This window comes from Typopeltis vanoorti, chromosome 11 (assembly GCF_054136105.1).
Source record: "Typopeltis vanoorti isolate ZY-2024b chromosome 11, IOZ_Tvanoo_1.0, whole genome shotgun sequence".
Classification (NCBI taxonomy): domain Eukaryota; kingdom Metazoa; phylum Arthropoda; class Arachnida; order Uropygi; family Thelyphonidae; genus Typopeltis; species Typopeltis vanoorti.
In genome coordinates, this window is record NC_143559.1 from 15,910,179 (window position 1) to 15,933,796 (window position 23,618).

The following is a 23,618-nucleotide window of genomic DNA, read 5'->3' on the forward strand; positions in this document are numbered from 1 at the left end:
ATACAGAAATTTCTTATTCAATTATCAATTAGCATTTGAGGAAAAGAGTGAACGAGAATTTTGTTGGATAGGAAGATGGACAATTACTTAGAGAGAACTTTTGAGTGATTAATGTGTTTAGTGATTTGTCAGTTCCATTGGACTGGTAGTCTGAAGATTTAAGAATTTGTGCGAGAAATAATGTGGAGGGGCCTATGTTGGCAATTGAAGTTAGGAATCATGAACTTGTATTTTATGCTAAATGTGTATTTATTTAACGGATATTTAAAGATTTAAATGAAGATTTAAAGGATATGAGTTGATGTTCATTAATTAGAGTGTTCTTTCATTATTTGTCAATTGATTTAGTAATGATAATGTGATATGCTTTTGATATGTTTTTAAACAGATTTGTAAATTCATCATCATCATCATCAAATTCTTGCCATGTATCCTCAAGGGGTGTACAGGATATGATAGCACTATATGAAAAATTTACATCATTACAATTTTCCTCCAAATCAGTCTGTTACTTGTCAAGACTCCAACATTATCAGATCTTATTTCTATCGTCTAAGGAACTTTGTACCGTATCAATCCACCTATATCTTGGTCTTCCTCTGGGTCGTTTTCCTGCCAACCAGGCAGAGAACACTTGTTTTGCTAATCTTCCCTCACCCATTCTGTTTAAGCGACCATACCACCTGAGATTAGCTCTGCTAACGCATTCCTGGATGCTGACAATGTCAAGTTCTTTCCTAATATCCTCATTTTTAATATGATATTGCCATTGATGCCATCTGTTCACGCCTCTAATCTTTCTCAGGATTCTCATATCTGCGGTCTCTAGTCTTTGGTCAAGTGTTTTACTTCTGACCCAGCTCTCAGATCCATAAGTTAAAACTGGTTTGAACACTGTCTTGCACACAGCTACTTTAGTGTTCCGACTAATTTCTCTCTTATTCCATATGAATTTATTCAATTGACTTCCTAACATACCAGCTTTGTTGATTCTGTTGTCCATTTCCATATTTAATTTACCATCCTCACTAAAAATCGTGCCTAAGTAGCTGCAATGTTTTACTTGTTCTATAAGTTCTCTATTCACAATGCAGTTGATATTTTCAATGTTTCTGCCTATTTTCATTGTCTTTGTCTTTTTAATGCTGATCTTCAATACCATATCTATTACAACAGTTATTCAATTTAGTCAAAGAATTTTGTAGACTTGTAGCAGATTTATTTAGAAGTATAACATCGTCAGCATAAAGCAAAGAGCTGACATTAACATCTCCAATTCTGATATCATGTTTAATACCACTTTCCTTCATAATGTGATCCATATAGATAATGAATAACAGAGGGGATAATGTACATCCTTGTCTCACACCAGATTTAACTTTAAATGATCTTCTTGTACTTCCTTCGATTCTAACTGCTGACTTACAACTCAAATAAAGACTAAATATTGCTTGATATAATTTCCTATTGACATCATATAACTGTAGTGTATTGAATAGCTTCTCTCTTGGCACCTTGTCATATGCCTTTTCCAGATCGACAAAACCTAAATACAGATCTTTGTTATATTCCCATGCTTTCTCAACTATTTGTCGTAAAGTGAAGATCTGATCCTGACAGCCTCTATTTGGCCTGAATCCAGCTTGTTCTTACACAATTCTTCTCAACCGTTTCTCAAGTATACTTGCAAAAATCTTGGCAGGAACACTCAGTAGGGAAATACCTCTTAATTCTCACATTCAGTTTTATTTCCCTTTTTATATATGGGTACTATGAGAGTTCTACTCCAATCATCAGGAGTAGAGCTCTCATAGTACCCATATATAAAATTCGTCCCTCTGTCCAGGCCTTTTGAACTATGCAGTGCAGCCATTGTAAGACTTTCTGGTTGAATATCATCTACTCCTGCTGCCTTTCCACATTTCAAGCCTTTGATGGCTTTTTCTACTTCAAGTATGGATATGTATTCCTGACTGCATGCCTGGTCAGTGTTTTTTACAACTGTGCGGTCATCACTGCTTGTTTTATTTAGCAGTTTATCAAAGTATTTACTCCATACTTCAAGGATATCTTTTTTTCCCCATTTTCATGTCACTTTTATCATCTCTAACTCCTTTTACAGCATTCTTTCCTCCGTTTCTAAGCTTCTTCAACAACCTCCAGAATATTTTGCCACCTTCTTGATATTTATTTTCTATGTTCTTGCCAAAGTCCTTCCATGACTTTTGTTTAGCCAGTTTTACAGAGTGTTTAGCTTTCTTACATTTGTGTCTGTATTCTCTAAGAGGACAAGCTGACTTATTTGCCAAGAACTATCGATATGCTTTCTTTTCCTTCACTACCTCTTTAACTTCCTGTGTCCACCATGGAGTTCTGATTTTTCTATCCTTGCAGACAACCTCAGCACATGCCTCTCTGGCTGAATCAATCTGGGTTTTCGTCAAGGCTTGCCACTGAATCTCCAAGGTTTGGTTCCTGTTCTCAAACTAATATACAAAATTGTAAATTCATTAGATTCTTAATAAACATGTTTTGCTATGTAAGCCTGAGACTAATTTTACCACTCATAAAAGTTTGAACCTATGCATAAGGGTAAGATAAGAGAATTTTAGAGTAATAAGACCATGACTGCAATCTAAGATTTCCACAGATGCTTTAAACTTTTAACAAGATTAGGTAGCTCTAGAACTCTGGGAGGTTTCTCTGAGGCAAGAATTCTTCTGTCCTAGGACTCTGACCTGCACAGCTCAAACAAACAAATTTTGTCAGAGTTCAAAAAGGAAACGATCCCAGAGAGATAGATTAGAGGTCTCATTCTTAGTTGGCATAAAAGGGAATAATAGAAGTATAGTATAAGAAAAATCAATGACGTAACAATATCATTTTAATGCATTTCAATTGCATAGATGCTATCTGACTGAGATGGCATAAGTATACCATCATCAATTTCCTGATATGTATACTCAAATGGTATACAGGATACAATAACAGAACTACATTAAGTTTACATCATTACTAATGCCCTGTCAAAAATTGTTAATACAAATTATTCTATTATTTGTCAGCACACCAGTATTATTAGATTTTATATTTCTGTCTTCTAGAACACTTTTAACTGCATAGATCCATCCAAATCTTGATCTCTCTCTGGATCTTTTTCTGTCATCATGGCATCAAGCACCTTCAGGTAACCCTTACTCTTCCATTCTGCTTAAATAACCATATCATGTTAGATTAACTCTGCTCATTCATGAACACTAACACTGCCAAGCTCCTTCCTAATATCTTTGTTTTTAATATGGTTCTGCAACTAATGTCATCTATTCATTGCCCTAATTTTTCTCAGAACTCTCATATCTGTTGTCTCTAATCATTGATCAAGTAACTCTCAGATCCTTACCTTAACTGGTTTGAACACTGTCTTGTATACTGCTAGTTTAGTGTTTTGGCTGATTTCTCTTATTCCATATAAATTTATTTAACTGGTTCCCCACCATACCGACTTTGCTTATTCTAATATCCCATATTTAGAGAAAGATGTTGGAAGTTTTTTCCCCCATTTGGTTATACCATAATAAATTTAGTTTAATCCTTTATCCAAGTGTAAGCAAACAAAGTTTGCACCTGACGTATCTTCAGGATTGAGGCAACTCGTGGTAAAGGTGGATCAAGCTCTCATCACTCCTTGTCTCAGTATCTCCCATAATGCAAAGCACATCTCCTTGCAGATATGTATAATGCTATGCATTAAGGGAAGGGCCACTACCCAGACCGGTTCTCTAAATCCAGAGCAATTTAATAATAAGGTGGTACACCTTTTGGCAACTCGTATAGGTAAATATGACTCTTCTCCATTGCTTCTGCCTTAGTATCACCACTTTTGGGTCTCGCTCCCACTGACGAGATCTCAATAAAGGTCGAAACTGGTCTGGGTAGTGACCCTTCCCTTAATGCAATAGCATTATACATGCTGTGCATTAGCTGGATTTGCAAGAAAAGATCATCACATGTGATAAGACATGGATTTTACAGTACAATTCAGAAACAAAGAGAAAATTGATGCACTGGAAAACTCCCACATCACCTAGAATGTAAAAAGCAAGAATAAGCAAGTCAAAAATGAAGGCAATGCTGATCGGTTTTTTTTATGTATTTTGAAGTGGTAATGGTTGAATGGGTACCAGAGGGTAAGACAGTAAACCAACATTATTACCTTGAGGTTCTGGCCAAGCTGAGAGAACGAGTGAGGAAGAAGACACCCAACCTGTGGAATGACAACGTTTGGATTCTCCATCAGGGGAATGCTCCAGCCCACAGTGCACTGTCTGTAAAATAGGATCTTCTTATCAGCCAGTATCTGGCTGATAAGAAGATCCTAGTGTTGGACCATCCACCTTAATCGCTAGACTTAGCTCCATGCAACTTTTACCTTTTACCAAAGCTGAAATCCATATTGAATGCACCAATTTTAGGTCAATGGATGAGGTAAAGGAGAAAGCGGCTGCACTACTGAAGCAGATAACACCTGATGACTTGCGGCACTGCTTCCAATATGAGAAAATTCACATGCGATGGTGTAGAGACAGAGGAGGAGAGTATGCTGAAGGGGAGATAACAATTACGAGGGTGGTCTGAAAAGTTCTCGGCCTAACAATGAAAAAACGAATTTATAATTTCAAAATTATTTTCATTTTTCAACATAATCTTCCTTAAGAAAAACATTTATTCCAGTGATGCTCCAGTGTCAGTATCCGATCCCCATAGTGGTTCTCAGTAAGATTTGCAAAATACTCTTCTACAGCTGCAATCACCTCTTGATTTAAAGTAAAACCCAGCGAGGAAGAGTTTTAGTTTTGGAAAGAGATAGAAGTCAGAGGGAGCCAAATCTGGGGAAATAGGGTGGATGTTCCAACAATTCACAGTGCAGATCCCTTAATTTTCCCATTGCCAAAACACCTTTATGGAGACAGGTGCATTGTCCTGATGAAAGATGATTTTTTCCCTTCTGCAAACCGGGTCTTTTCTCACGAATGTTTTAGTCAAGTCTGGTTAAAAGATCAGAATAATATTCCCCAGTTATTGTTTTACTCTTTTCAAGATAATTAATAAACAAAATGCCTTTAGCATCCGAAAACACCAATGCCATGACCTTTCCTGCTGATGGAACCAACTTTGTCTTCTTTCGTGCTGAGCAACCAGCTTCTGTCCACTGTTTTGACAGCTATTTGGATTCTGGTGTGTAATGGCGAATCCAAGTCTCATCCATAGTAATAAATCGACACACAGAATCAGTTTTATTCTTGTTAAAATGCTCCAAGCACTGTTCAGAGATTTTCATGCAAATGCGATTTTGATCTGCTAGGAGCACTCCATCTTGTGCAAAGCGTTTTCATTTGCAATTCTTCATGCAAAATATATCCTACACGTTCTTTTGAAATGCCTATAGTCTCAGCAATTTCATACACTTTTACTCGCCGGTCATTCAATACCACATTGTGCACTTGATCAATGATTTCTGGTGTTGTTACACTTTTTGGAAGTCATTCACGTGGATCATCTTCAAGGCTGGTACGGCCATGTTTAAACTTGGCAGCCCATTTCTTAATTTTCGAAAACGAAGGAGAAGAGTGCCCATAAACTTTATGAACTTCGAATGAATTTCTTTTGGCGTTAAACCTTCTTTTACAAAGAATTTTATAACCACACGATACTCAATTTTATCCATTTCAAAGGATACAGACAACACTTTTGCTTCAGACAGCTGTGTAAAATAAACTGCTTGATAGAATGACTTGCTATTTCACATGGATGCTTATGACAGATGTACCAACTTAGAAAAAAAAAATTGTGCTGATAGTGTTGCCATCTATGGTCGGGGCCGAGACCTTTTCAGATCCTCCTCATAAGTTGTACAATTGTAATAATAAACCACATTTTTGTAACCAATCTCGTTATTTAATAGCCACACCTCGTACAGTAATCTCTCAGTTACTTGATGTTGGTGAGAAAGGAATTTGCCTGTCAGATAACACTAACTCATTTCAGGGTCGATTAATTGAAGATCCATCCATCTGAAAGCTGGATAATTGAGAGATTACTATATTTGGATATAGTAATCTCCTTCATGACATGACATGTGTGAGATCACACATACATTTTAATCTACCATTTGCATTGAAATATTATTACTACCTATATCATACTAAATTATCACTATAAATATATGATTTATTCCGAGAATCACGAAATGTGTTTTGATTCTCAGATGGCTTTTATGAAGCATTTTTTTCTATTAAATTATGCACAAAGAGGATACTTTATTTACCACTTGTTTCATCTGCCATGAATTTATGAAATTAGTGTTATCTTCCATGCCCCTCTGACTCATCATAGGGTAAATTTTCAGCAGATCACAGCACATCATACTGTGCCAAGAATAGATTGGCATATTTGTTATCCATTTCAGCAATGTATTTCACTCATTTACCACCCTTGAAGCAATAAGTTCATTATTTACATAACTTTTATATAGCTGCCAAAGATTACTTCTCATTCTTCCGTTGCATTAACCACCTTACCGGCCATTATGGACCAAATACACATCCTGATATGCTTCGTATCCATCATATATTTGAATATAATATAATATCAATTGAGTCTCACTACAGCAAACTTATAAGGGATTCTAGGAATGGTTTGTTATAGTGGAGCTATAGCGAACCCCCCCCCTCATGTCACCTTCATCACCTCTTATTCTTTTTATAGCACTCTTTCCTCCATTTCTAAGCATTTTCAATAGACTCCAGAACATATTGCTACCTTCCTGATATTTGTTTTCTATGTTCTTACCAAAGTCTTCCCATGACTTTTGTTTAACTCGTTTTACAGTGCTTCACTTTTTTACATTTTTCTCTATATTCTCTAAGAGTACAAGCTATGGTTTGTGCTTTCGATATGCTTTCTTCTTTTCGTTCACTGACTCTAAACTTCTTGAGTCCACCATGGAGTTCCGATTTTTCTATCCTAAAAGAAAACCTGATGATATGCCTCTCTTACTAAATTAATGTTTTCTTCAGGATTTGACAGTGAATCTCCAAAGTTTGGTTCTTGTTTTTCAAACTCTTTCATTTTTTCTTCAATGTTGTTTGTGTATTTCAGTCTACAGTTTATCATTGAAAGCTGCTCAACCTTGGTTTGTTTTAAAACTGTCTTACACACCCTTCTTTTCAATATGAAATTAAATATTTTTCTGCTCAAAACTAAATAGTGATCACTTCCTGTTTAAAATTCTCTGCATACTCTTGAGTCCTGAACCTGTGGGAAAACGTTGGTATCAACTAAAACATAGTCAAAATGAGACTTTTCTTATTTCTTACATTTCTCTCCATGTGAATTTGCGCACATTTTTAAGTTGGAACATAGTGTTGGTCATAACTAATCCATGTCCTGAACAGAAATCCAGCAGGCATTTATTGTCTTTATTAACTTTGCACTTTTTTCCAAATTTTCTCCAAACATTTCTGTCTGATAATCATGTGCTATTGGGTTGTATATATCTCCAACTTTTCCTTTTCCATTGAGCTAGCCATCTTCTCTAATGCCTCTAAAATTTCCTTCATTTCTTCCTTGGTAAAACCTTCTGTAGAACCTTAAGCAAAAATAAGTTTCACAGCCCAGTTCCCCATTCTGATATTTGTTCACATCACTCTACTTGATATTGCCTGTCATTCAACAGATTATCTTCATATTTAGTGTTGAATACTACGGCTACACCCTCTTTTCCCTGATTATTATTGCCAGAATATAACATTTTGTGTTTGTCACCTGTTTTTGTCTTTTTTGTTTCAGTCATGCTTTTTTTATGTCAATCTGGTACTTGTCCAATTCTTCTGCTAGTTCCATTTCTTTTCCATTGATGTTTTTTATGTTGACATTAACAATCTTGAACTCTGTTAATATTGAGTTCAGACATGTTCTGGGATTTGTTCCAGTAGCTGACTTTTTGCTGTTCACCCCGGTTTCCTGATGAAAACAATGGGGCCTTTGTGCACATTTTTATGTTGGAACCTAGTGTTAGTTATAACGAATCCATGTCCTGAACAGAAATCCAGCAGGCATTTAACCTTGTTTAACCAGGCAATGTCCCAGCCGGCATGAAATTCTGCCGTGTTGTACCATCATTTTACATTGTGAATGTTAAAGATACCAAGCTATTTTAAACCTGGTTTTACTCCATTTCCCAAGTAAGCAAACAGACAAGTCAAGTTTGCACCTGCAAGTCTAGCTGACCCTGCACGTAGTGCAAGACCAAGGCAACTGATGGTAAAAGTAGAATAAGCTCTGATCACTAATCTTAATATTTACCCTTAATGCAAAGCACAACTCCTGGAGGAGATGTATGATGCTTTGTATTAAAGGCAAGGGGCCACTACCCAGACCGGTTTTGACCTTTACTGAGGTCTCATTAGTGGGAGCCAGGCTAGAAATACCAAGATTTTAGTAATACAGAGCTTATAAGTATCTCAACAGAACAAGTTACCATAAGGTGTTTTAACCTTATTAAATAAAAATCTCAGGAGGAGATATAAATGTAGAAAGTATTTTACCTTGGGTATAATAAATGTTAAAGATACCAAGCTATTTTAAACCTGGTTTTACTCCATTTCCCAAGTAAGCAAACAGACAAACAAGTCAAGTTTGCACCTGCAAGTGTTGCAAGTCTAGCAAGACCAAGGCAACTCATGAGTTGCCGTGGTCTTAAGCCAATAAAAATACAATTTGGTTGGCTAAATACCAAATTGCCAGCCCATCTTTGTTCAGTATCGAGGGTGCACCACGAGAAGGTGACGATCGGACACCGAATAACTAACATTTCAGAATTCTGATAGACAAATGGCAAATGTTATTTGTCTCTCTCCAGTATTTCTACATCCATGAAAATTATATCACCAGATCTGAGCACAACAATCCATGTGCCCAATACCTTATACAGTGGTACCACCACCTCCTCATCCCCCACTTGTTAATATACTTACTCTACCGTGGGCATTGATGATGATAATGATACAAGACAATATTATTCAAATCAGTTTTAACAGATTGGATGCCAAGACTGTGAGAAAAGGACTTTGTGTGAAATGCCTCAGAAGATTGAAATATAAGACTGGATAATACTGGAGTCTTGACAAATAGACTGGAAAAAAGTGGTTCTAGAAAAAAATTATTGATAGTAATTTTTTTAAATGACTGCCAAACATCTCTCACCTATCAGAAAATCTCAATTTCACTATTTCACTATTTCTTTCAGTTATTTTATGTGCAACAACGTAGATAAAATTCTAGTGGTTTTTTTTCTCTCTTCCCACATAGTTAAGAGTATCTTAACATTAAGTTAAGCAAGAGAATGTTGCATTTCTAAATATGGGTACACTTCACCTTAAATTTCAATTGGTAATCTTGAAATGCATTCGATCATTTAATGATAACGAATAACACATTTATGGAAAATTTCTGGAACCAAGGATTTCAAAATCTGAACACTGACAGATATAAGAACTATTCCATAACCTACTGTTTTATTAACTTTATAACTTAATTTTATTAACTTAATAAACCTATCAATTATAAATTTCATGTCATTTCTAATTTAATGACATTTAGTGCAGTTTACACTAGCCTCAATAACATCCTGTGGATGCTGTCATTTTATTATGGTTGACTGTTTTATTAGTTTTTTCCTCAGCAACTTTCAACAGCCCTATTAATGCCTCCTCCCCACAAACAAATGACCTCTGTCTAAAAGCTTATCATTAATAATAGGCCTTTTAATGGATATTTTTCATGAAACAATTATGTTCCAGGCAATTGTAGAGATAATAGTATCCATCATGTCTAAGCTAAATTTTATTGCTTTCATCTTGCTATCAGTGTTTTCTCACCCATTATAAAAATCTAAAAAGTGATAGTATTTTATAACAAATTGATTAACTTTATCACAAAAGGAAAACAAATCATAATTTAATAAAAAAAAATTAAATATTCCTGCTAGAATTTTTTTTTTCTTTCGTTAATCCCATGTAAAGTTGTATATTAGTATAATCGGCAGACTCAGAGTTACATAACCTATCTGCTACCTGCTATAGAAACAAACTTCCAAGTCTCCATGAGAGGAGTAGTAATCTCACACTTCTTTTTCATTCATCAGATGAATCCCTTGTGAAATCTTTGCCACCCGAATCTATTTCTCCTTTCTGTAGTGTTACATGGTGATCAGCATTCATTTCAGGCAAATTATGGAGTCTACAACTGTGTTAGAAATAATTATTTTAATTTCCAAACGTTTTGACCTTCATATTAAAATCATCATCTGGAGTATACACACACATATACAGAGACTAGTTATATTATATTTCACACAGTATGCCAAAGAGACAATGATTTGATCAACAGTTATTCTACTACCCTGACCTCTGGTGAAAAAATAAATAAATAAAAATAAAATAAAACGATCAAAGCTATATTCTATTTATGACAACATCAGAGAACAATTTTGTATAGATAGTTTTATTACACCAAAAGTGATGTCCTAATTTACTATAGTCCTATTTATAATTAACTCTTAGGCAGAAAGGTTATTGGGTAGCATATGTGCCTTCCATATTCTTGGTATTTTCGGACCATAATTATTGTCGAGTTAGGGTGGTTGATAAAAATTTTACAAGCCTCCTTATATTTATGTTCACACCAAGTTTTGGTGTGATGTAAACAGCAGGTGCCTTTCTAGTCAAACCTATGTAGAGTATTCAGGGCATGATCAGAAAGGCTGGCTTTACCATAGTTATTAAATTTAATGTGTCGTTTATGTTCCTTTTTTTCAGGCAGGAATTGTGCATCCTGTTTCTGCACATAACTTTTCTGCCTAAGAGTTAATTATAAATAGGACTATACATAATCCAGGATCTTAACTCTAATATAACAACTCATGTTAAATTAAGACATCACTTTTGTTGTAACAAAAGTGTCTATATGAAATTGTTCTGATGTTGTCATAAATAAAATATGACTACATCAAAGCTAATTCTATTTTATTTTTATTCATCATCAAATTCCTGCCATGTACCCTCATGGGATGTACAGGATATGACAGTACTACATGAAAAATTTACAACCTTACTAACTTCCTATCAATTTTCCTCCAAATCAATCTGTTGCCTATCAAGACTCCAATATTATCAGATCTATTTCTATCTTCTAAGGCACTTTTAACAGTATCAATCCACCTACATCTTGGTCTTCCTCTGGGTCTTTTTCCTGCCAACCTGGAAGAGAACACTTGTTTTGCTAATCTTTCCTCGCTCATTCTGTTTTATTTTTATTTATTTCATTTTTTTTTCACCAGAGGTCAGGCCAGTAGAATAACTGTTGATCAAATCATTGTCTCTTAGCATACTGTGTGAAATGTGATATAGCTGGTCTCTGTATAGATATGTGTATAACTTCAGATGATAACCTTAATATGAAGGTCGAAATGTTGGGAAATTAAAATAATTATTTCTAACACAGTTGTAGACTCCATAATTTGCCTGAAATGGATCTATTTCTGTACCTCTCCCTCTCTCCCCTCAAGGGCTCACTTTAGTGAGCATAGGGGTGGCAAACCCAAGGTATCTGATGCTGAACCATGTCTAAATTCACATAATATACATCTGTTATGTTATCTGTAGACTGGTCCCTACCCTTTCTTTTATTCTTACTCTTTCCCCCCCAGTGCTATTAGTGTATTTGAGATGTAGGGGTAAAATACTTAAGAGATATCTCACATTGATGATTATTTCTTCCCTTTTCTATCTCACTTTGTTCTTCTCGTGCAACAGGAGTCTGCCTACTCTCCCACCATGCACAACTATAGTTAGAAGGCAAATGCAACAGAGCAGCAAACCGGCTTCATTAAATTTGCCAAAATCACTTATAGATATATAAATCTCACACTATGTGATGAAATTTATCTACCACCTATAGACAGTCACACACATCTGTGCTATAGTGGAAGTGCCTCTGCTCTCCAATCTGTTGGTTGGAGAGCAGAAGCACTTTTCATGCAGTCAACGAAAGCAACAAAACAACAACAACAAAAAATTAATAATCAATAAAGATAATTGCTATAATTCTTCAGCAAGAAAATATTCAAAGCATTAATCCTTATTACCTCAACTTTCTGATCTTCCATTTCTATATCTTGTTCTTCTCGTATTAAGCTATTATTATTATTATTGTTGTTGTTGTTATTTTCAAATATGGGATGTCGAAGTGGAGCTACATGTTTCATATTATCTGGAAGTACTTTACCATTGGTTTCTGATGTACAAATTGTCTGAACATGAGTTGCTGTCTTGTTTAGCAAATAATGGTCTTCTTTTAAATAAGGATCCTTACTTCTTCCTGGTTCACAAATTGCATCAGGTTTCAGATTTTCACCATGATCTTCATAGCTAGCCATAATATTGTCATCTAGCATATTATCAGTACCATGAGTGCCTGGTGGTACAGTACTACAGAGAAATTATAGAGGGAAAAAAAAATACTTAAGAGTATATCTCATATTGATGATTATTTCTTCCCTAATTACAGCATGAATATAGAGTAACTTACAGATAACTATACTATAATAATTATAAATGTACAGAAATAGTCATAAATCCATTAAACGTAATATCTGTTTAGTTTTTATTTTATGTATCAAAAGTAATATATTAATGGTAAAAGCAGAACATATTAAAAGACTGGATATACACATTCTATATTAATATAAATAAATTATAAGAGGACAAAATAAAGAATAAAATATACAAATATAATAAATACCATATATGTCAGTGTATAAGACAACTCAAATACTACAGAAAACCCCCTGAAATCATGGGTCGTCTTATACGGCGAGTATAAAAAGGGAAGCTTAATTTCTTGGATAAACATTTAGGTAGTTGCAATACATTGTTATATAAAAAAATAGGTGGCGTTTATAAACAAATCAGATTAATTTTTTTGTTACATAAAAATATTTAAAATATTACAATAGATGTAAGTCTTAAAAAACAAATAATAATTATTAACCTCAATTTTCATGTTAATTTTCTTCATCATCTGTTGAAAATAGTTCAGATTCATTGTTTAAATGATCGTCATATGGATCCCAGTTCGAATCTGGTGAATTGATTTCGTTTTCATCGTCATCTTCAGTGTCCCACAACAGATCATCTTCCATACCATCCATAAGATAAGAGTACCACACATTTTAAATGATTTTATTACAGTCTCTTTTACTTTATTCCATGCTTTGATCACAAAATTGCACAACATATCAAGTGATGCAGCATGCATAGATCCATCGTTTGTAAATGAATTTTTATCAGTCAACATCCAATTATTCCACTTTTCTCGTATATGATCTTTAAATGGTTTGTTCCAGCAGATGTATAGTGGTTGCAATATAGAAGTTAAACCACCTAGTAATTTGCAGAGTCTGGTGGACAGGAGGAAGAGGGTAGATATGATAGAGAACTACAAGTTAGTAAGGGGTTGTTATAGGATCAATGGTGGAGAAGTCCTACAGAGAATAGTGGGAGATCAGGGGAGAACCAGAGGTCATCCCTGGAAACTGCATAAAGAGGGTGCGTGTAGGGGAGTGAGAGGCAGGTTTTTTTTTGTGCAGAGTTGTGAATGATTGGAATGCTTTGCCTGAGAGTGTGGTATCTGCAAGGAGTTTGAGTGTGTTTAAAACACGGTATGATGAGATGTGTATGTGTGTGATAAAAGGACCTCCCAGATGAGTCTGACTCCATGAGGTCTTGGGGTAATAATAATAATAATAACAGCAATTTTTGTGTTATTTTTTTCTAGAAGACTTTTAGTATTCTCAGTCAAATGACTACGAAACATATCCCATACTAATAAACTGCGTTTCTTCATTATACTGTCCCTGGTCGCGTGTTCCACACATTATTTATCCATGTTGAAAGTTTATATTTTTTTTCACTTGGTTAGAATATAATAAATTTAGTTTAATCCTTTATCCAAGTGCGAGCAAACAAAGTTTGCGCCTGAAAGTATCTTGAGGACTGGGGTAATGTGGTGCAACACCAGGGCGACTCCTTGCAAAGGTGGAGCAAGCTACTATCACTCCTATCTCAGTATCTCCCATAATGCAAAACACATCTCCTTGCGGATATGTATAATGTTATGCATTAAGGGAAGGGCCACTACCCAGACTAGTTTCGACCTTTATTGAGGTCTCTTCAGTGGGAGCCAGGCCCAAGTGGAGATACCAGCCAGAAGCATTAGCAAGGTCATCTCTACCTGTAGGAGTTGCTAAATGGTGTGCCACCTTTTTAATAAATTACTCTGGATTTAGAGAAATAATTTATTAAAAAGGTGGCACACCATTTGGCAACTCCTACAGGTAGAGATGACCTTGCTAATGCTTCTGGCTGGTATCTCCACTTGGGCCTGGCTCCCACTGAAGAGACCTCAATAAAGGTCAAAACTAGTCTGGGTAGTAGCCCTTCCCTTATTGCATAACATTATACATATCCACAAGGAGATGTATTTTGCATTATGGGAGATACTGAGATAGGAGTGATAGTAGCTTCCTCCACCTTTGCAAGGAGTCTCACCACCTTACCCCAGTCCTGAAGATACTTTTAGGTGCAAACTTTGTTTGCTCACACTTGGATAAAGGATTAAACTAAATTTATTATATTATTTATCCATAATTTCACACCATTTTTGTCCATCCATTATTTTTCATGAAAACGTACAAAAACAAAAACACCGGAAGGAAATTTTATCTTAGGTTTAGTTTTACGTTTCAAGATGATCATTGGTTTTAACTTGGTTCCATCAGCCAAACATGACAACACAACCGTAAACCTTGTTTTTTGACCTGTACTTCGAACTAGCACACTCTTATTACCTTTAGACTCCACTGTTTTATTGCTTATGATATCAAAGCTCATAGGAGTTTCATCCATATTTCCAATATTTGACAATAGAAATGTATGTTATTATCTCAACTGAATAATAAATTTATGGAAACTGCTAAGTTTGTGGTCAAGATCTGCTGGTAGTTTTTGAGCAATTTTCATTTTCTGTCATATTACCAGATTTTGTATGTTCATAAAATGATTACACCATCCTGAAGTAGCTTGAAATTCTATACTTTCATCCAGATTCAATCTTGACATTTTAGTGCATATGCTCTAATCATATTTCTTGTAACAAGATAACCATTCTGCCTTTGTTCGAATATCCATTCGGCAATTTGATTTTCCAGTTGCGGCCATCGGGTGATCCCCATTCTCACTGCACATTTTTTCTTTGGCAATTTTTTAAAAATATCTTCTTTCTTCCTCCATTCTCTTACCATCTTCTCAGTTAAGTCAAACTTTCTTGCAGCTTCACAGTTATTAGTTTGCTTTGCCATTTCAATAACCCTTATTTTAAATTGAGCTTCATACTTTGTTCGTTTTGTTGCTGGTTCCATGATTTTAAACGATAACAATTTTAATAATCCTAAAATTTAAAAAAATGCAAAATTAATAATTAAAATTGGGGCTAATATCACTTTTAATTAGGGTAATTTGCATAAATACTAAATCTATGCCATGCAAAAAAAAATAACGGATATAACAACAACACCCAATGTTGCATTAATACAAGAAAGAAGAAATTGGGGGTGGGGGGGTCTTATACAACTGACATAAGCTTAAAACCTAAAAATAGCCTAAAATTTAGGCCTCGTCTTATATGCCGACATATACAGTAATCTATTTATACAGTGAAAAAGAGCAGAACATTATAATAAAATCATGAAATAAAATAAAGATGGATATAAGCTATTATCCATGTCTCAAACCAAATATCTGAAATATTTTGTTTATAAAACCTTTTTTTTTTTTTTAGAAAAAAAACTTTGCAATTTCATTGTTGTTTCTTAGCACAGAGCATTTTTTTGAAAAATCATCACCAATGCATTAGATGATTAATAAGAGGTTTGTAAATGAATTACAATCAAGGCGACTAGGACAGTATATTATGTCCATTAAGGATGGGTTGTAAACTCAGTGTGCTGAGTGGTAGGGAAACAGATTCATCTCGTAATAAGAGGGTTTCTCTTATTTAATAAGAAATTGCAAGGTGAACTTGTTCAGACTTCAGTAACGAATGACAATTACTCATGTCTGAGCAACTCGCTCACATTTTATAATAATGTTGCCACTGATTCAGACAAGGGGGAATGGATCCACCATGATAATTTTGGACTTTGCTAAGGCTTCTGAAATGATATAACTTGGAAGATTGTTACATAAATTGGAGAATATGGGATTGGATCATGAACTACTAGTTTGGATAAGAGGATGATTGATTGGCAGATTACAAAAAGTAATGTAGAGGACATGAGTCTGCAAGATTTAAGGTGATCAGTGGTATGCCAAGAGATCAGTCCTTGGTCCATTTTTATTCAATTGTTATGTTAATGATATTGGAAAGGATTTGACCTGCGACATATAGCTCGTTGCTGATGATTCAAAGATAGGCAGGGTCATTGAATGAAGAATGATTTGAGTAGGTTGAAATTGTGGGCATGTGAAAATGGCTATCAGTTCAATGTTAGTAAACATGAAGTCATGCACTCTGGTTGCACTTTGGATTAGGCTAGAAGAAGCTGATTAGACCTGGGATCTTGGAGTTTTAATAAATAAGAAGTTGAAGGTCAAGAACCATATAGCAAAGATTGCAAATACAACTCAGGGGATAATTGCAATGCTGAAACAAACCTAACATCTAAAGATAAAGGAGTCAATGACGCTTTACAAGGCATAAGAGAAATTCTTTATTGATTTCAGAATTACTTTGGATGGGTTTTCTGAGGCTTAACAGGACAGTTAAACTATTAATTAACAGATTTTGAAATTATTGACAATTTATTAACTGATATGACCTCACATCTGGACTACTGCAAACATGTCTGGTTTCCTTATTTTACAGTGATGCTGATAGAGCAGAGAGAGTGAGAATGTATAAAAAAGAATGTTCAAGATTATATCAGGATTGTGGAATACAGATTATGTAGACAGATCAAGAATTTGTCGAATGCAGACACCAACAAGAGAGGTGAAATTATTGCAATTTTCAAATTTCTGAAAGTCATACAGGATGGGAAGAGGATTAGAGGGATTCCATGGTCGTTAAGAATGAATGCATTGAAGAAGAGAATGAAAGATTTTTTTCTCAGAGTGGTGCATGAGAAAAATGGATTGCCTTTGGAAGTTGTGAATGTAGACATTTAAATCTACACAGAATTACTGGGAAACAGAGTTCCAGTCCTCAAACCATCCACCAATTTAAGCCTCCACATAGGGTAATTACAAGAGCCTGTCTGGTATGAATCATAAGAGAAATTCTTTATTCATTTCAGAATTAATTTGGATGGCTTTTCTGAGGCTTAACAGGACAGTTAAACTATTAATTAACAGATTTTGAAATTATTGACAATTTATTAATTTATTTTCCTGTGACAGTATAAACGAAACTTGGGTGACATTAAACTGACAAACAATAACCTGCCAATGGATTATAGGTAGTATGTAAAACTGAAGTTTTTATTTACTGTTCTTTTTGTTTGTTTTGCTTGTAACAAATATTACTGCTGAATAACATGATTAATGTGTTAAGTAGGTCTGCAGAGTTTTGAACTAAAAATATTTGAATGTGAAGAGGTTAAAAAAAAAAAAAGGCCACTTTATCTACTGTCTTTTTTAAAAGACAGTAGACATTTAAAGATACCTAGATTTCTGATGTAGAATAGAAAAGAAAGGAAGATTCTGACACATATGACAGACTGGAATATCCAAAACTCGTATTAATTGAAAACCATGTTGGTTTTAATATATTCATACATGTGACATACACATTTAATGCTTTCTATTTTGATTTTTGAGGATGTCTAAACATTCTTCTTGAATTTATTTCTAAGTCTTAAGTTACACTGAACATAAAACTCCATTCTTCTATACAAGATAAAGCATATACTTGTTGATATAAGATATACATGAGAAGTTCAGAAAGCAATTCTTGTATGCACACATTTACAGAATGAGTCGCTTTCACATTCCTGTCTTGTTTGTTCCAGCATCCATCTCTGCTACAGTTTTGTATAAAGTACTGTAAGATCAAACTTTTATTTCATACCCTCTTGTACAAAATGGACAAGTGTTTTACAATTTGTCAAAGCATGTAAAACAGTATCATCATCAATATCCTGTACACCTCAAGGTGTGTACAGGATATGATAGTACTACATGAAAAAAAATTTACATCATTACAAACTTCCTATCCACAATTTTCCTCCAAATCAGTGTGTTACTTGTCAAGACTCAAACATTATCAGATCTTATATTTCTATCGTCTAAGGAACTTTGTACCGTATCAATCCACCTATATCTTGGTCTTCCTCTGGGTCGTTTTCCTGCCAACCAGGCAGAGAACAACTTGTTTTGCTAATCTTCCCTCACCCATTCTGCTCAAGTGACCATACCACCTGAGATTAGCTCTGCTAACGCATTCCTGGATGCTGACAATGTCAAGTTCTTTCCTAATATCCTCGTTTTTAATATGATATTGCCATTGATGCCATCTGTTAAGGCCTATAATCATATCTGCGGTCTCTAGTCTTTGGTGAAGTGTTTTATTTCTGACCCAGCTCTCAGATCGATAAGTTAAAACTGGTTTGAACACTGTCTTGTATACAGCTAATTTAGTGTTCCGACTAATTTCTCTCTTATTCCATATGAATTTATTCAATTGACTTCCCACCATACCAGCTTTGCTGATTCTGTTGTCTATTTCTATATTTAATTTACCATCTTCACTAAAAATCGCGCCTAAGTAGCTGAAATGTTTTACTTGTTCCACAGGTTCTCCATTCACAACACAGTTGACATTTTCAGTGATTCTGCATATTTTCATTGTCTTTGTCTTTTTATTGCTGACCTTCATACCATATCTATTGCAACAGCTATTCAAGTTAGTCAGAGAATCTTGCAGACTTGTAGCGGATTTATTTAGAAGTGTAACATCGTCTGCATAAAGCAAAGAGCTGACATTAACATCTCCAATTTTGATATCATGTTTAATACCACTTTATTTCATAATATAATCCATACAGATAATGAATAACAGAGGAGATAATGTACATCCTTGTCTCACACCAGATATAACATTAAACCATCTTCCTGTACTTCCTTCAATTCTAACTGCTGATTTACAACTCAAAAGACTAAGTATTGCTTGATATAATGCCCCATTGACACCATATAACTGTAGTGTATCGAATAGCTTCTCTCTTGGCAAATTGACAAAACTTAAATACAGATCTCTGTTATATTCCCATGCTTTCTCAACTATTTGTCGTAAAGTGAAGATCTGATCCTGACAGCCTCTATTTGGCCTGAATCCATCTTGTTCTTCACCAAGCTTTTCTTCCACAATTCTTCTCAACCGTTTCTCAAGTATACTTGCAGGAACACTCAGTAGGGAAATACCTCTGTAATTCTCACATTCAGTTTTATTTCCCTTTTTATATATGGGTACTATGAGAGCTCTACTCCAATCATCGGGAATTCGTCCTTCTGTCCAGGCTTTCTGAACTATGCAGTGCAGCCACTGTAAGCCTCTTATACCACGTACTTCAGCATTTCTGGTCAAATATCATCTACTCCTGCTGCCTTTCCACATTTCAAGCCTTTGATGGCTTTTTCTACTTCAAGTATGGATATATTTTCCTGACTGCATGCTGGTCAGTGTTTTTTACCACTGTGCTGTCATCACTGCTTGTTGCATTTAGCAGTTTTTCAAAGTAATTACTCCATACTTCAAGGATATCTTTTTCTCCCGTTTTCATGTCACCTTTATCATCTCTAACTCCTTTTACAGCACTCTTTCCTCCATTCCTAAGCTTCTTCAACAACCTCCAGAATATTTTGTCACCTTCTTGATATTTGTTTTCTATATTCTTGCCAAAGTCCTCCCATGACTTTTGTTTAGCTAGTTTTACACAGTGTTTAGCATTCTTGCATTTGTGTCTATATCCTCTAAGAGTACAAGCTGACTTATTTGACAAGAACTTTTGGTAAGCTTTCTTCTTTTCCTTCACTGCCTCTTTAACTTCCTGTGTTCACCAGGGAGTTCTGATTTTTTTATCCTTACAGACAACCTCACCACATGCCTCTCTGGCAGAATCAATCAATGTTTTCTTCAGAGTTTGCCACTGTATCTCCAAGGTTTGATTCCTGTTTTCAAACTCTTTCATTTTTTATTCAATAATCTTTGTTTATTTTAGTCTACAGTTCGCATCTGAGAGATGCTCAACTTTCATTCGCTTTAAAACTTTCTTACATGTTATTCTTTTCAATATGAAATTCAATTTTATCCTGCTCAGGACTGAATAGTGATCACTTCCTATTTCAAATCCTCTGTACACTCTGGTGTCCTGCACAGGGAGAAAACATCACTATCAACAATAACATAGTCAATGAGACTTTTCTTATTCTTGACTCTTCTCTCCATGTGAATTTGTGCACATTTTTATGTTGGAACATGGTGTTAGTAATACCCAGTGCATGTCCTGAGCAAATCCAACAAATAGTTGCCATTATTATTAGCTTTGCTCTTTTCTCCAAATTTTCCCAAAATATTTTTGTATGTCTCACAATCAATTTCCTACTCTGCTATTTAGATCCCCAACAAGGACCAACTTTTCCTTTTTCATTGTGTCAGTTGCATTTTCTAAAGCCTCAAAAAATTCCTCCACTTCTACCTTAGTAGAACCTTCTGTGGGACCATAGGCACAAATAAGTCTCATTGTCCAGTTCCCAATTCTCATATTTGCCCACATTACTCTACTTGAGACTGACTGCCATTCAAGAAGATTAGCCTCGTATTTTGTGTTGAATACTATGGCTACTCCTTCTTTTAATTGATTGTCATTGTCTGAATATAATATTTTGTATTTATTGCTCAGAAAGATCTCACCAGTTTTTGTCTTTTTTGTTTCAGTCAACCCTATTATGTCGATCTGGTACTTATCTAATTCCTCAGCTAGCTCCATTTCTTTGCCATTCAGGCTTCTTATGGTGATAGTACTGATCTTCAACTCTGATGATGTTGAATTGGGGTGTGTTTTCAGATTTGTTCCAGTAGCTGACATTTCGCTGTTCGCCCTGGTTCCGTGATGAAAACAAAGAGGGCCTTGTTTAACCGGGCGACGCCCCAGCTGGCATGGAATTTTGTCATGTTGTACCATCATTTTTTATTTTGGTTTAACCAATAAGAATACAATTTGGTTGGCTAAATCCCAAAATGCCAGCCCATCCTCGTTTGTTCAGTATCCAAGTAGATACCCAACCAACAGGGTGCACTACGAGAAGGTGAGGATTGGACATTAGGTCAGAAGCCCTGGTCGGTTCTCCGCATTCCTTTAAAGGCTATGTGGAGGTCTCCTCTCAGTTATACAGCTTTGACTCTTAAGCACCTCGTAAAACAGTATGGGTAATCAAATTTTTGAGACATGAAAATGAGTGCACTACTGAAATTCATTACTGATTGCATGGTTTTTTGATGCAGGTGCTGCAGATGTGAGAACTGTACATTGTCAAGCAGAAAGAATAATAAACAGCAATGGCAGAGTGGACATTCATGAAGATGTCATCAATTGCATGAATGATTGTATTAATTACATATACAGATTTATATGTTTTTCGGTTGAAGGAGCAAAGTATACGCTGATAGTTACTGATAGGTCAGTACAGTATCACTACAAAAACACCAAGAAGGTATTTTGGTAGCAGCATCCATGACTATTGTACAAGTCACAGTTAGCAATTACACATGCATTTTTTAAGTGACTTTTTATATTGGTTGCATTAATTTCCCAATAAACATGGGTTCAAGAAAAGATTGCATGCCAGATGATTTCTTCAATAAATACCAGTTTCAGAGATTTACTGGTCTACTCTTCCAACCTAATGAGGAAGATGATAGAACATGAATAACATTGCATAATTTACATTAAAGGAATCTATTGTATCATTATTTGAATATATAGAATCACTTTTAATTCTCTATCATTTCTGTACCACTTTAGTTTCATTCATTTTTATCAGGTATCACTAGATATACTTAAAGCCTTTATTTCACTAAATAATGAAATACAGGCCTAAGAATGAGAGAGAAAAGCTCATATTACATCTGCTGATAAGCCATTAAATTTTCAGTGAATATGCTATCTGAACAAGCAACCCAGAAATACCCCATTAATATGTTAAGTTTTTATAAACATATTTTTAATTTTCTTTTTCTTCCTATATTTATTAAAGTATGAAAATCCACTAAGCAGACCGATGATCATTTTTTTTTATGACAATTAACTAAAACAGCTGAACTTTACCATAAAAAAATAAAATAATGTTCATTTATTTTTAACTTTAACACATTAAACCCTCATCTCTATGCGCTATGATGTAAACGAATGCTTTCTGATGCTCCACATCATTTGTTACATTAGATGTAAAAGCAACTAAAGAAAAATAATAGGAAGATAAATAATAATGAGCATCTGAGATATGCTTTATATATATTTTTATGTAGCTCCCACCCGTGAAAGGTTTTTCTGTAAACCTATAGTACTTTTGCACCATGTATGGACTTGAATATGTTGTTAGAATGATAATTATGGGATAAAGCAGAAAATATACAGGAAAAGTTAAATTTTTTAATGGTATTTCCTATGCACTGTCACTATGAAAATTATAATTTTCACAAGCAATGGTCTCTATGGAGATCATTTATACAATTATAGCAATATCAATTTCTTATTTATATGCTTTCCAGTTTGTTTATGATGGAAAGAAAAATTCCAATACATCTTTGAATTGGAATTTTATAATATATCTTCAACACAGTATTCACTATACTTTTAAAATTTCTGATATTTACCCTGGTAAGGCAGGCTTAGATATAACAGCTGGAGAGGTAGTAGTTGTTGTGATAACAGAATTGTCAGTGTAGTTCTTTTCCCAGTCAAATGGATCACTATCCTTTACACCACGGCGTTTCATGCATTTCTCAAACAGTCCTCCAAGCATGTCATAATCAGGTCTGTCATAATATTCTAATGTAGTAATATGATCTAGAAACTGCCGAAAATCTGATGGCAGGTGTTTCAGCAACAGTCGATGGTCATACTTTTCTTTCATGGAGCCAACCTATACATATGCATATAAAAAAAATAAATTTATAGTTCTACTTCATTGGTAATAACAAAAAATGGTATAAAACTTCAGCAATGCCTCAAGAATAGTAATCAATTATAAAATAAAATAAATTAAAGATACCAAAAAATTATATTCTTAGTTTAATCCTTTATCCAAGTGTAAGCACACAAAGTTTGTGCGTCGAGGCTAGCTGGTGAACGGACGTGTGCTATCGGAGAGCTCCTGAGAGATGTGTTTTTTGTTGATTTATTGATGTTTTGGATTCAGTTTAATGGACTTAAGTGTGTAATT

General features: G+C 34.8%; 1 protein-coding gene across 7 annotated transcripts in view; it reads right to left on the reverse strand.

Annotated features, from left to right (window-relative positions):
- LOC150101326 (tau-tubulin kinase homolog Asator-like) overlaps positions 1 to 23,618 on the reverse strand; it is a 324,567-nt gene that overhangs the window by 55,190 nt on the left and 245,759 nt on the right. For all 7 annotated transcript variants that reach the window (XM_090400432.1, XM_090400438.1, XM_090400431.1 and 4 more), the window contains 2 exons: positions 23,050 to 23,318; positions 12,206 to 12,548 (listed from right to left, as the gene is read on the reverse strand). In XM_090400432.1, the coding sequence (XP_090256558.1) occupies positions 12,206 to 12,548; positions 23,050 to 23,318 (612 nt within the window). The remainder of the gene's footprint in view (positions 1 to 12,205; positions 12,549 to 23,049; positions 23,319 to 23,618) is intronic.